This window comes from Phocoena sinus, chromosome 13 (assembly GCF_008692025.1).
Source record: "Phocoena sinus isolate mPhoSin1 chromosome 13, mPhoSin1.pri, whole genome shotgun sequence".
Classification (NCBI taxonomy): Eukaryota; Metazoa; Chordata; class Mammalia; order Artiodactyla; family Phocoenidae; genus Phocoena; species Phocoena sinus.
Genome location: NC_045775.1, coordinates 59,616,005 through 59,630,082, shown reverse-complemented (window position 1 = coordinate 59,630,082; position 14,078 = coordinate 59,616,005). Strand labels below are relative to the sequence as shown.

The window sequence follows — 14,078 nt, the reverse complement described above, 5'->3', positions numbered from 1 at the left end:
ATGGAAAGGTGGGATTTAACAAGAACTGGGGTTTAGCCTGGTGAATTTGACTTGAGTGAAAAAGGGAAAAAGGAAGTTAAGAGTATAAGCCAGGGACCAATTTTTTTTTCACCTTGTATATTGTTTTTAATTAATTGTTACCTACAAAAGTTCCCAGCCTTAATTTTGCCCAATGACTTTTTAAAAATAAATTTATGTATGTATTTATTTATTTATGGCTGCAATGGGTCTTCGTTGCTGTGCACCAGCTTTCTCTAGCTGTGGCAAGCAGGAACTACTCTTCGCTGCAGTGCGCGGGCTTCTCACTGCGGTGGCTTCTCTTGTTGTGGAGCACGGGCTCTAGGTGCACGGGCTTCAGTAGTTGTGGCATGTGCAGGCTCAGTAGTTGTGGTTCGCAGGCTCTAGAGCACAGGCTCAGTAGTTGTGGTGCACAGGCTTAGTTGCACTGTGGTGTGTGGGATCTTCCCGGACCAGGGCTCGAACCCATGTCCCCTGCATTGGTAGGTGGATTCTTAACCACTGTGCCATCAGGGAAGCCCTGGTCAATAACTTTTTAAAGTTAATTTTTATTGGAGTATAGTTGCTTTACAGTGTTGTGTTGGTTTCTACTGCACAGCAAAGTGAGTCAGCTATACGTATACATATATCCCCTCTTTTTTGGATTTCCCTCCCATTTAGGTCAGCACAGAGCATTCAGTAAAGTTCCCTGAGCTATACAGTAGGTTCTCATTAGTTATCTATTTTATATATAGTGTCAATAGTGTATATATGTCAATCCCAATCTCCCAATTCATCCCACCCCAGCCAGGGACCAATTTTAAGATGTAACATAAAATATAAGTCAAGTAAAGAAAGAAGTAGGGATGTGGTGAGAGGGTAATGGGGGAAAGATAGTAAGAACAATGTATTGTACATTCTAGTGGGGTTAAAAAGTTGTTGGGAGTCCAGGTACTAGAGGGAGAGTGTTAGAAAGATAACACGAGGTGGAGTCTGCAAGTGGTATGCTTAAAATGGAGATTTTGAAGAGGTATATGAATTAGTGATACAAAAATTGAGGATATGCTTATAGGACATTGGTTCCTGAGGTAGGGTAGAGCACAAGATCACGGAGGGAAGGAAGGTCAGGGAACAGATGCTAAAATCACCAAGACTGATAAGAAGAGTAGGGAGAAAGAAAGCCAGCAAGCCGAGCGAATGATGGCCACAGTCAGAGTAGTGAGTGGTGCAGAAGTATGCACTTCAAAGGAGCTGTGATTCAATGACGATGAGGGTGGAACAAGGTCTGGAAGCGACAATAAGGAGGACTAAGGAATAAATAAGATGCTATTCCTCTTTCATACTCTGAAATTATGAATGCAAACATAAAATGAAACTTTCAAAATTAAAGTTAAAATTAGGGAAAATCTGGGAGAAAAATAAGCAAATGGTTATCTAAATTAGGCTGAACTGTTTTCAAAGATGAAAATTACAATTAGGGTAGAGTTTTTAAAAAAAATGTAGTTCAGACGCAAGAGGGAAGACACATGGGAGCATATGTATATGTATAGCTGATTCACTTTGTTATAAAGCAGAAACTAACACACCATTGTAAAGCAATTATACCCCAATAAAGATGTTAAAAAAAAAAAAATGTAGTTCATGTCTCTTTAGTGGCTGTAAAATCAATTTAATGAGTCACAATCAGCTTTTTAAAAAAAATTAAGTAGAAATACATCTATAGGACAAAGTAGCTGTAAGCACTGTTTTGTAATACTTTTGTTTCACGTATATGCATTTGTACTGGGTGTTAATGAAATACATAATTTTTAATGTGGGTAGCAATCAAAGCGTTTGAATGTCTTTGATCTAGGGTAACTGTAAAATAGAAAGAATTACTTTTAAGACTATGTAACAGCTCCCATTTAACGTCTTATTTATCTTTATTTTTGGTTTGCTGAGGGATCTTCTCATATCTCATATCTAGACCCAGAAAGTTCAACAGTCTCAGGAAAGGCTGAATAATCAATCACCACTGAGTATGTAACTCCTTGCCCAGGAGATCATGCTACAGAAACTAATCCACAAAAAAGCTCTTCTGAGGTATAATATGTATCATGCTTGTTTTTGAAAGTATATTTTGCACTAATAGTACGACAATTTGTATAAGACTATTAAGAGTCACAACCCATACTTACTTCACCATCTTTGGCAAGCTTTCTACCACACCTCATGCTATTTCCCTCTAGCTCTTCTTTATTGATTTCTTGAGGCCTAGAAATATATATAAAACATGAAATCTCACGGAAAATAAGCAACTAATATTTGAAAAATAACTGTGAGTTACAACAAGAGAAAAACTTTCTACTAGATTTAAAAATAAAATTTTGTAGTATAGATAAAAATCAAAATGCAATGATTAAATCTAGCCCATTACCTCTGCTAAATAAAAAAAAAATTTTAATCTTTAGTGTTTCATTTATTGCCTTGACTTCTAGAATACTTTTACTAGGGCCCAGTGAAACCAGAGAAGAGGGGGAAATAATCTATGAGAAATTCTGCTTACCGAGAAAATAAAACACTTAAAAGTCTAACTACTAAGTAAAATTAAATTAAAATCTATTATTTAAGACGTGACTTGGTATCACCTACCATTTGATATTATTGTTTCGCACACAAGCCATTTTTTAAAGTAGTACAACTATACAAACTCAGTATTTAATAGAAAACAGCTGTAGAATTTTATCAGTTAATCTTTACTTGGCCCTCTTACTTTAAAAACCTTAATCAACTAAGAGAAACACTGTTATTTCAAGATGTAATAATAAAATGACATTATTATCAGCTTAGAATTCCAAATGATAAAATACATTCATTCATATACAGCATTTATTAAGTACCTAGATACCGGGACCATCTTCATCATCATTATCTAATAGATATATTGAAACAATACATAAAAAATAATGAAATGTAAATAAAATAATAAAACACATCCTTGACATCCAAGAGCTCAGTCTAGCAGGGAACTAGACATAAGTAAGAAGATAATAACGTGGAGAGAACTGATGTTAAGAGCATGAAGAAGGCACAGGTTTATTGCCTGGGATTAAGAGTGGGGATCATAACAGAGGAAGTATTATTTGTGCCTGAGAGGGAGTTTGTTGGGGTAGACGTCAGGGGTGAACTCTATGCAGAGGAAGGGCATTCCAGGTAGAAGGACTAGCAAAAAAGGACCGGAGCATGAAAGGGTACTAAATGTATGAAGGACTTAGTGCAGCTGGAGCCTAAAATGAGCATGAGAGGAGATAAAGCGAAAGGCATTTGGGACAGACTGTTGAAGGGCCCCCACAGGCTACGTTCACAGGAGTTTCAAATTTTCCTGTAGATAAGAGAGAGTTCCCATGTATTTGTTCTGTTACTTTAAAATTTTTTCTTACGAAAACTTTCAAACATATAAAAGTAAATAGGGACTTCCCTGGTGGCACAGTGTTTAAGAATCCACCTGCCAATGCAGGGGACACAGGTTCAAACCTTGGTCCAGGAAGATCCCACATGCTGTGGAGCAACTAATCCCGTGCACCGTAACTACTGAGCCTGCGCTCTAGAGCCCGTGAGCCACAAACACTGAGCCTACGCGCCACAACTACTGAAGCCCACGCACCTAAAGCTTGTGCTCCGCAACAAGAGAAGCTACCGCAGTGAGAAGCCTGTGCACCGCAAGGAAGAGCAGCCCCCACTCGCCGCAACTAGAGAAAGCCCATGCACGGCAATGAAGACCCAACGCAGCCAAAAATAAATAAATTTTAAAAATAATAAATAAATAAAAGCTTTGCTTAAAAAAAAAAAAGTAAATAGTACAATGAGCCAAATTTTCTCATCATCTAGGTTCAATAATCCTGTTTTAGTTTTACTCCCAACCCATTTCTCCCCACATCCCTCCCAACTGATTATTATTGAGGCTGACCCTCCAGACATCATATCCTTTAATCTGTAAATATATATCACACATAAAGCAATAATCCCTAACTATCATCAAATGTCCCTGGTCTTATTTAAGCAGGGAAGTGAAATTATATTTCTACTTAGGAGGCTAATCCTGTTGGCAATGTGGAAAAGCGTTTGGAAGAGGAGAACCCTGGAGGGAGACTTTACTAGATTATAACCTAGAGTCAACGGAGTACACTGTCTTTCTCACTTTAGCAGCCCTACAGTAGCGAGCAGATACTCAGTATGTGTGGAAGAGAGTGCTTCATTAGGGGCAATATAGTCATATACATAATAAGAATGCAAGAAAGCCACTTATTCTAACTCAGTCTCTTCGGTGAGACTCTATATTAAACTCAAAAAGGATACAGATGGGAAAAATCTTGAATGATAGAGAACATCCAACATTTAAAAACTGAATATACAAAAGAAGTAGGTAGGATGGTTTATAAAACATTTCATACATTACAAAATGCTTCAAATCTGAATTCCAGTAAATAATTAACTCTCATTTTTTGGAGGGGTCTCCTATTTCAACAATCTTACTGTATTTGTGCAAGAAAAGTATGCTATGAATATATTTGGGAAAAGATGGGATATAAGTTACAAGTAAAGTAGAAACTAAGAACCCTGGATAATAATCTTGCAATCATTATCTTAAGTTTATAGAACCCTTTCACACACTCACTGTTTAGCTATAAACACAACTAGGCTATTATTTTAGTAAGTTCTTTAGTGTATAAAAATAAATTAAAAGAGATCAGGGCAGAAAAAAAATTAAATGTAAAACCTTTTTATGTACTCACAGGTGGACTGTCTCTTCACACTGCCTATACCGAGGAGCTAGTATAAAGATCAAACAATAAATGTGGAAGTACTTCACTGAACTGCAAAGCACTACACATTGAAAGAACAGATAATATGCTTTCTCTTAAAATGAAGACAGTACATAAATATTTTCTAGAGGGGTCATATGCTTTTGATGGAAGGCACCTGTGTAACCAGATGGGTTAATTCACCTTACACTCAAGTCTTCAAAAAAACTATTACAGGGGACTTCCCTGGTGGTCCAGTGTCTAAGACTCCACGCTCCCAATGCAGGGGGACTGGGTTCATCCCTGGTCAGGGAACTAGAGCCCGCATGCCGCAACTAAAAGATCCCACGTGCTGCAACTATAAGATCCCGTGTGCTGCACCTAAAGATCCCACGTGCCGCAACTAAGATCTGGTGCAGTCAAATAAATAAATAAATAAATATTTTTAAAAAAAGAACTTAAAAAAACAAAACAAAAAAACCCCTATTACATTAGTGAGAATTTGACAATACTGCCACAAATAAGAAAATTGGCTTTACCTATACATATATATGAAGATCATGCTTTATGAAAGCATTATTAATATTTCAATAGCTTAAAAGAATATCATAACACTAAGTGAAACAAAGTATATCAATTATTCAATTTTACTAATATAGCAAGTGACAATACAAACATTCTGTTATACTAATTGACCAAAAAGATAAATATTTATAATATTGATAGTTATAGAAATATAAGAATAAAAGCTGATTACATGATCTTTTTCTCTAACAGCTCTTGACTTTAATACTGTTACTGGTTTTTCAACATAATGAAGACATTTAAAAATTCATAGCAAAATCCATATACCTGTGGTCAATTAATCGACAACAGTGGAGGCAATAATATATTAATACAATGGAGAAAAGACAGTCTCTTCAACAAGTGGTGGTGGGAAAGCTGGACAGCTACATGTAAATCAATATGAACACTCCCTCACACTATATACAAAAAAACTTCAAAATACTTTAAATACCTAAGTATAAGACATGACACCATAAAACTCCTAGAAAAGAACATCGGCAAAACATTCTCAGATATAAACTGTAGCAATATTTTCTTAGATTAGTCTCCCAAGGCAAAAGAAATATAAGCAAAAATGAACAAATTGGGACCTGACCTAATCAAACTTAAAAGCTTTTGCACAGCAAAGGAAACCATAAACAAAATGAAAAGACAACCTAGGGAATGGGAGAAAATATTTGCAAATGATGTGACCTACAAGGGGTTAATATCCAAAATATACAAACAGCTCATACAACTCAAAAAAACAAACCACCCAATCAAAAAATGAGCAGAAGACCTAAATAGACATTTCTCCAAAGATGACATACAGATGGCCAACAGGCACATGGAAAGATGCTCAACATCACTAATTATTAGAGAAATGCAAATCAAAACTACAATGAGATGTCACCTCACACCAGTCAAAATGGGTATCATGAGAAAGTCTACAAATAATAAATCTGGAGAGTGTGTGGGGAAAAGGGAACCCTCCTACACTGTTGGTGGGAATGTAAATTGCTGCGGCTCCTATGGAAAAGTGTGGAGATTCCTTAAAAATCTAAAATTAGAGCTACCATACTAGCAATTCCACTCATTGGCATATATCCTAAAAAGATGAAAACTCTAATTCAAAAAGATACACGCACCACAATGTTCACAGCAGCACTATTTACAAGAGCCAAGACATCGAAGCAGCCCAAGGGCCCATCAACAGATGACTGACTTGGGAAGATGTGGTATATTTATATACAATGGAATATGTATTACTCAGTCATAAAAAAGAATGAAATATTACCATTTGCAGCAACATGGATGGACCTAGAGAATATCATACTAAGTGCAGTAAGTCAAACAGAGAAGGACAATTATAAGATATCACTTATATGTGGAATCTAAAAGAATAATACAAATGAATCTATATAAAAAACAGAAGAACTCACAGACAAAACAAACTTATGGTTACCAAAGGGGAAAGGGAGGGGTGGCGGGATAAATTAGGAGTATGAGATTAACAGATACAAACTACTATACATAAAACAGATAAGCAACAAGGATTTACTGTATAGCAAAGGGAACTATATTCAGTATCTTATAGTAACCTATAATTGAAAATAATCTGAAAAATATATATTATACAACTGAATCTCTTAGCTGTATACCTGAAACTAACACAATATTGTAAATTAACTATATTTCAGTAAAAAAAAAAAAATTTTTTTTTTTTAATGAACAATGCTATGATGTACCATACTTACCCCACCTCACTGTCTTGTTCTGCCCGGAGCATAGCAAACCACTGCTGTTTATACACAGAAGATAGCCATTCTAAAATGTAAAAATACATATAAGAATAATAAGAAATATGGAAAAACATAAAGGATTTAAAAATTTTAAGAAGTTGATAAAATTTTTACCATTTTAAAATTCAAGTTTAAAACAGCAATAAGTAAAGCTGGTAATTTATATTTTATAAATATGCTATAACGATACAGCTTAATGATTTTTAAAGTGGTAAATGTTATCTTCCTTTGCTTTAGGACAGACTCTACTTAGATTACATACATTTAAAACTTTAGTTAAAAGTATATTCTTGTATTTAATAATTTCCTTTTCATAGCTGATACTATTTTTCATTTGTGAGAAACATACCAAAAGTAGTATTTTCAGTTTTAACAAAAGCTTTAATAGAAAACTGAATAATGGATTGTTCCTAAATTAAATTATCTAAAGACAATTAATGAGAAATATACCATCTCTAAATTATTAGATGAATTATGCAACTCAAGAAATAATTTTGACACGATTTAGATAACTATTATAATTTAAATTATTGCAAATGGAATATAATAATTATAGATATTCTTCCCTTTAATAATAAGCATATAATTTTTCCACAAAATGAGACTGTGGAAGCTGAAATTTTAATTATTTTACATAAAACATGGATTTATTAAAAATATAAGCAGAACTGGCTTAGCACCATATTTATTTTTTGCTCTTATTTATTCCCAACTAAAAGGGTAGTTTTTCTAATTTTTAAGTTAAATGATTTCTCTACCTCTACCGAAAGGCAGGGGAAAAACCCTAGTGCAATTAAAATCTGGGTTTTCACTTCATAATTCTCTACCTAATAAAAGGTATCCAGATGACTTGCACTGATTTATTGGTGTCCTTCCTTAAAATTCTCTATAAATACACTTATGAGTGCTTCTTTCCCTAAAATAATATTGTTGCTATTATAAGGAATAACTGCTGAATATCTAGGCCACAAACAATTCATTTTCAGTAGGTAAAGACTAACAGCAAAATTTATGTGACTCTGTATACCTACACACATATTGTTCATCTTATTTGCAAGGTATTTGGATTTTAAAATTCTGTTTTACTGTATTTTATTAGAAAAAAAAAAAAAGCTGATCCCTTCCCATTAAAATGATTTCTCAACTCACTACAGGTTATGCCTGTAGTTTGAAACTCACTGATCCAGAGATAGAATATGGCTTTTCATGATTCATTTATAAAAATGGAATGAAAGGGTTACACATTCATATTCTCAAATATCATATAAGCTATATCCCATGAAAATGTTTTAAAATTTACTTTCAACAACTTTGAATAAACTCCTTTAAAACTAAAAGCATTTTTTTTTTTTGGCTGCGCCACCTGGCTTGCGGGATCTTAGTTTCCTGACCAGAGATTGAACCCAGGCCTCGGTAGTGAAAGCACCGAATCCTAACCATTGGACTGCCAGGGAATTCCCTGAAAGCATTTTTAACAAGTTAAAAATGTGGGTACACATTTTTGTCCCTCCTTTCTTGCCTTAATCTAAAAGAGTAAAAAGTCAAACTAGATATCTTTTTGGTCACAGGTAGTTCATCCAGTAGCAGCAGCCCCAAAATATGTCACTAGAACCACTAGTTCAAATGCAATGTTGACAGTTGATACAAAGGGGGAAATCTCTGATAAAATGAGATTGAAAAACATGGGATAAAAATAAGTGAAACAATTTGCCTTATACAGAGTTTTTAATATGACTATATGCAGATGTATCTCCCAAAACGCAGATACACTAGGCAGAGTTTCCCAGAATCCTTTTTGGCAGAGTTAGTGTTCGGTGGAAAGATTCTGAAGAAGTGCCTTCAAGAAACTTCCACTCAGTGAAAACAAATTTAAGCACTTTTAAACTTTATCAGACCAAAATACAAAACAAAAACTCAAAACGGGCACATCAAAGTGGCATTTGACAGTGCTATAAATCAGCAGCTGCAGATCTAATCGACAGCAGTTTTGAATGTAAACACAGTACTTTTCTAATAGAATAAATGAGATAAGTCACAATGAATTTATTTAGATCATTTCTCTTGTCTTATACAAAGGATATGGCGGAGGGGGTCTCCAAAAGTATACTATTTGAAAATCTAAATGTCTTAGATTTACAAAACTTTAAAACACAAACAGAAAGATAAGATACGCCCTGAATTTGCCTAGTTTTATTGTTTAAATGAAAGAAAGAGTGTATATTCAGGTATATACACATACAAAAATCTACTCACAACCAGTAAAGCATATAGCAAAAAACAGCCTACAGGTTGAATGTTACATGAAACACGTTAAGTCAGAATTAGATCATGAAGGTGAAGGACAGTCTACATAATAAAAAATTCCTATCTGGATAAAAGAATATTTTGTACAGAGCATCTATAGGTATATTAGTATAAAATTATGGAGAAGTTCGTCTCAAAGATCTTCATGTATAATAACCTAAAAATCTAGTTCCAAAAGATGACAAATTTACTCTACTGAGTACAGTATTTCTCAATAAAACTAATTACATGAATTTATATACCTTTTCATTTTAAGCAACTTGTTTTCATAAAATTCATACTGCTTTAACAATTATCATCTCTATTGAATTTACGAAAATATTAAGCATTAAGTTTCCCCATTATTCCCACAACAGTAATTCCTGATATAAAAAGTTACAAGAATACCTATTTTCTTGCCCACAATGCAAAGTAAGGGAATAAATCTATTGCATTACTTCGTTATCAAAAGCCAAAAAATTAAACATACTCAAAAGAATGGTGATTCAAAGTTAAGTTTGAATTCAAAGTTAAGTTTGCTTAAGTTTCTGCAACTGGATATGCAAACTTAAAGAGATTAAACATAGCGGACTTCTTCTAAGTAAGATGTAGCCAAAAGAAATATGGGCTTTAGAACAGGAAAGACTTGGGGTTGCATTTGAGCTCTGCTTCTCACTAGCTGTATGACAGGATAGTAATACTTCATCTATAAAATGGGAACTACCTTGATAATTTCAAAGATTACGTTACATGATAGGTGTTAAATGTATAATCTGGTGTATTACCTGCGACACTGAAGAATCTACACATATTTGTTTACTTTTCCTCCTCCCCTTTAAGGTTCTTAGGTTAGGAGCTAGAACGTAAACTTATCTGATAGAGTAAATACAGTATTAGGCCATATGTAAGTTAGTATGTCTCAGAAAATGATTTTAGTTCACACAAACTGAGTGCCTACTACCTGTCAAGCACTGTACTATGTACCTGAGAGAAAAAGATGAAAAACATACAGTCCAACCAGGACACAGATATATTCTGTACTACAGTAATCTAGCAAGAGATGACGATGTCTTAACAAGGAAGTGGTAGCAGGCAAAAAAAGGAGGTGAGTTTGAGAATTATCTAGGGAAAAAATCTATAGGACATAGTGAATGGATGTGGAGGAAGACAGTTTGAGGAAGACAGTTTGAGGAGGACAGGATGACTTGCAGGATTCTGCCATTTTTTGTGAGGCTGGGTGGTTTTTTTTTTTTTTTTTCCGGTATGCGGGCCTCTCACTGTTGTGGCCTCTCCCGTTGCGGAGCACAGGCTCCGGACGCACAGGCTCAGCGGCCATGGCTCACGGGCCCAGCCGCTCTGCGGCATGCGGGATCCTCCCAGACCAGGGCACGAACCCGTGTCCCCTGCATCGGCAGGCGGACTCTCAACCACTGCGCCACCAGGGAAGCCCGCTGGGTGGGTTTTTAATGTTGATGACTGATAAGCGAACATGGGAAGAAAAAACCAGGGACTAGAGCTGGAGGGGAAAGACATAAGTACTTTTTTTAAAAAAAAATAATTTATGTATTTACTTATTTATTTATTATTTATTTTTGGCTGTGTTGGGTCTTTGTTGCTGCGAGCAGGCTTTCTCTAGTTGCAGCGAGCGGGAGCTACTCTTCGTTGCGGTGTGTGGGCTTCTCATTGCGGTGGCTTCTCTTGCTGCGAAGCACGGGCTCTAGGCACGCAGGCTTCAGTAGTTGTGGCACATGGGCTCTAGAGCTCAGGCTCAGTAGTTGTGGTGCACAGGCTTAGTTGCTCTGCGGCATGCAGGGTTTTCCCGGACCAGGGCTCGATCCCGTGTCTCCTGCATTGGCAGGCGGCTTCTTAACCACTACGTTACCAGGCAGGCCCATAAGTACTGTTTTGAATAGGTGAACTGAAGCAATTTACACATGGCTAGTTAACAGCTGGATATTCAAGTATGAAACTCAGAGGAGAGGTCAGAACTAGAATCTTTCAGTGAGTCATATGAATGAAGGAAAGCACTCTGGGACACTATATAGAATGCAATATCAATGATGCGCTAAGGGCACCCTCAGGAAGTTAAGAGGTGGGCAGAGTAAGAGAAGCTTACAAAAGAAAAAGAGAAGGAATGGTCAAAGAGACCGGAAAAGAATCAGGAGAGTACAGTATTTCTAAACTAAGGTGGTACTGTAAGAATTTCAAGAAAAAAACTAACAAACCATGATATAAAATGCTAGAGAAGTTAAAGTAAGACTAACATGAGGCCACTTTTTTTTTTTACAAAAGGACAAACAGGACAAACCTAACTTTTTACAAACAGGACAAACCTAACTTTCGTTGACCTAAGGTAAGTCTAATTCCATGATATAATGGAATTCAACTGTGCTTGACACAGTTAAATCCTAAAATACAATGCTTCTATACAAAATCCTGATTTAATTTGGAATTAAACATATTTCTATTAAAATTTTAATTTAAATTTAATTTTTTCTATTTTAATTTCTATTTGAATTTAATTCTGACCTAAAGATGATCAAAATGTATGCATTAAAATTCCCCAGATTACTGAATGCATAACTTTGAATAATGTTAACACGTGTTTGGCACTATTTCTGAAAAATGAGCAGTCAATTTTAGCTAAGTAATTGAAATTATTTTCATTTATTTCAAATCTAGGATACATTGCTATTGACAGCATTTACCAATGTACCTTAAAAATGTGAGCTATGTGGCCACTTTCTGCCCTCTCGCAAACAGCATGGGATATAATTTTAATTTATACTCTGCTTTTGAAATGATAACTTTTTTTTTTTTTTTTTTTTTTTTTTCGGTACGAGGGCCTCTCACTGTTGTGGCCTCTCCCGTTGCGGAGCACAGGCTCCGGACGCGCAGGCTCAGCGGCCATGGCTCACGGGCCCAGCCGCTCCGCGGCATGCGGGATCTTCCCAGACCGGGGCACGAACCTGCGTCCCCTGCATCGGCAGGCGGACTCCCAATCACTGCGCCACCAGGGAAGCCCGAAATGATAACTTTTATTTGGATATATAGGAAAAACTATTTGCCCGTTTATATTCTAAAAGGAAAAACTAATGCCCTTTACTGTAAATTTAGGTCAGGAAAAAAAATGGCTGAAATCTGGTCAGAAATTTAGGATACAAATTCTTTTTAATTTTGTAATAAATAAAATATTTCAGACTAGAAATACCTGTACCCATTTGCATTCCAAAAATACAAAGCTTATCCACTTGCGTCACAGAAACACCTAAATTAAACTACTTTACAACAGACTTTATCTTTTAACCTCTTTCAAAATTCATTTCTAGAGAGCCTTAAAAGCAAGTATGATTAGAGTGGGAGTGTGTAATAGGCCTTGGCATCTAATATTACACCATTGCTAGGGTCTGGTGTATAACACAAACTAAAACTATTACAGAACTGCTATAAGGGAACATAACCTTCAAGAGAAAGTGTGGCTTAAAAAACAAACAAACAAACAACAAAAAACCCCCAGACCCACGACCCACACAAACGTAATACAAATGATTTATACAAAATTAACCAAAAAAACCACTGTCTATAAACCTGCCTAGAGTGATTTTATAAAAAATGCATTATTTTAAAACTACCAGAAATGTTAACTCTGGGTTTGTTTTCCATTCAATACTTTTGTAAATAAATTACAGATTTCAGTTAACAATGTAAATCTATAAACACACAGCTATATTAAAAACCGAGGTGTCAAAAAACTTACAACTTTCAGACAAATCTATACAAATTTACAAGTCAATCTTCTGTTTCTTAAATGCAAATATAGTACTAAACTTAATCCTACTCAAGCACTAGATACTTAACTTAAAAAACTAAACCAGTAATTGTTTCAAAATTTTAATTGGCAAAGATATTACATTTACTTTGACATAAAGTCTTAATTAGGATAAGAAGAAAACCAGAAAATAACAAATTAAAGGAGTATTAATAGAAAAAGCAGCTGACCTCTAAATAGCACTTCAAAAGTCTTTTTTATTTTATCTAATTAATTTATCTTTTTTTCAAAAGTCTTTTGAAAGTCTAGTCCAAAATAGTGTGCTGGTTAAGCAAATTAAAGAACACACACATTATAGAATACTATACAGCCATTTAAATGTTCTGAAGAGTATTTAATGATATGGGAAAATACTCACAATATATAATGTGAACACAGAAAATTATCTATATGGTATGATTCTGCTTTGGTATAAAAATGTATACCTTATTGGAATTAAGGATAATTTCTATTTTCCTCATTATTTTTTTCTATGATATTACTATTATAATCAGAAAGATATTACTTAAAATCATAATTTCATCTTGTTCTTACCTGAAGGTACTAGAGAGTCTTGTTCGATAATTCTCGCGGAGGCCAAATCACTGATAATATACTGTAACCTTAAATGTCTGAATACTGACACAAATGGTTTTCCCTGCTCAGTTTCAAGGAAGGTCATACCTTCAAAATCTGTAAAAGAAAACAAAAAAACAGATTAAATTAAATAGCCATTCTTTTCAAATCAATTTATTTATTCCTACATGTTTTTATGGGCAGGGACACACACACACACACACGTCTATTAGAATACAAATAAGCTAGTTTCAAAGTTTTCAAGGATTTTATAAACTTTGGGTG

General features: G+C 35.0%; 1 protein-coding gene across 2 annotated transcripts in view; it reads right to left on the bottom strand.

Moving 5' to 3' along the window:
• The window catches only part of GMCL1 (germ cell-less 1, spermatogenesis associated), a 47,945-nt gene that overhangs the window by 13,660 nt on the left and 20,207 nt on the right, over positions 1 to 14,078 (bottom strand). Inside the window, exons 9-11 of one of the 2 annotated variants that reach the window (XM_032652908.1) lie at positions 13,773 to 13,910; positions 7,082 to 7,151; positions 2,175 to 2,250 (exon numbers count right to left, since the gene is read on the bottom strand). In XM_032652908.1, the coding sequence (XP_032508799.1) occupies positions 2,175 to 2,250; positions 7,082 to 7,151; positions 13,773 to 13,910 (284 nt within the window). The remainder of the gene's footprint in view (positions 1 to 2,174; positions 2,251 to 7,081; positions 7,152 to 13,772; positions 13,911 to 14,078) is intronic. The other variant, XM_032652909.1, reaches the window with a different exon arrangement.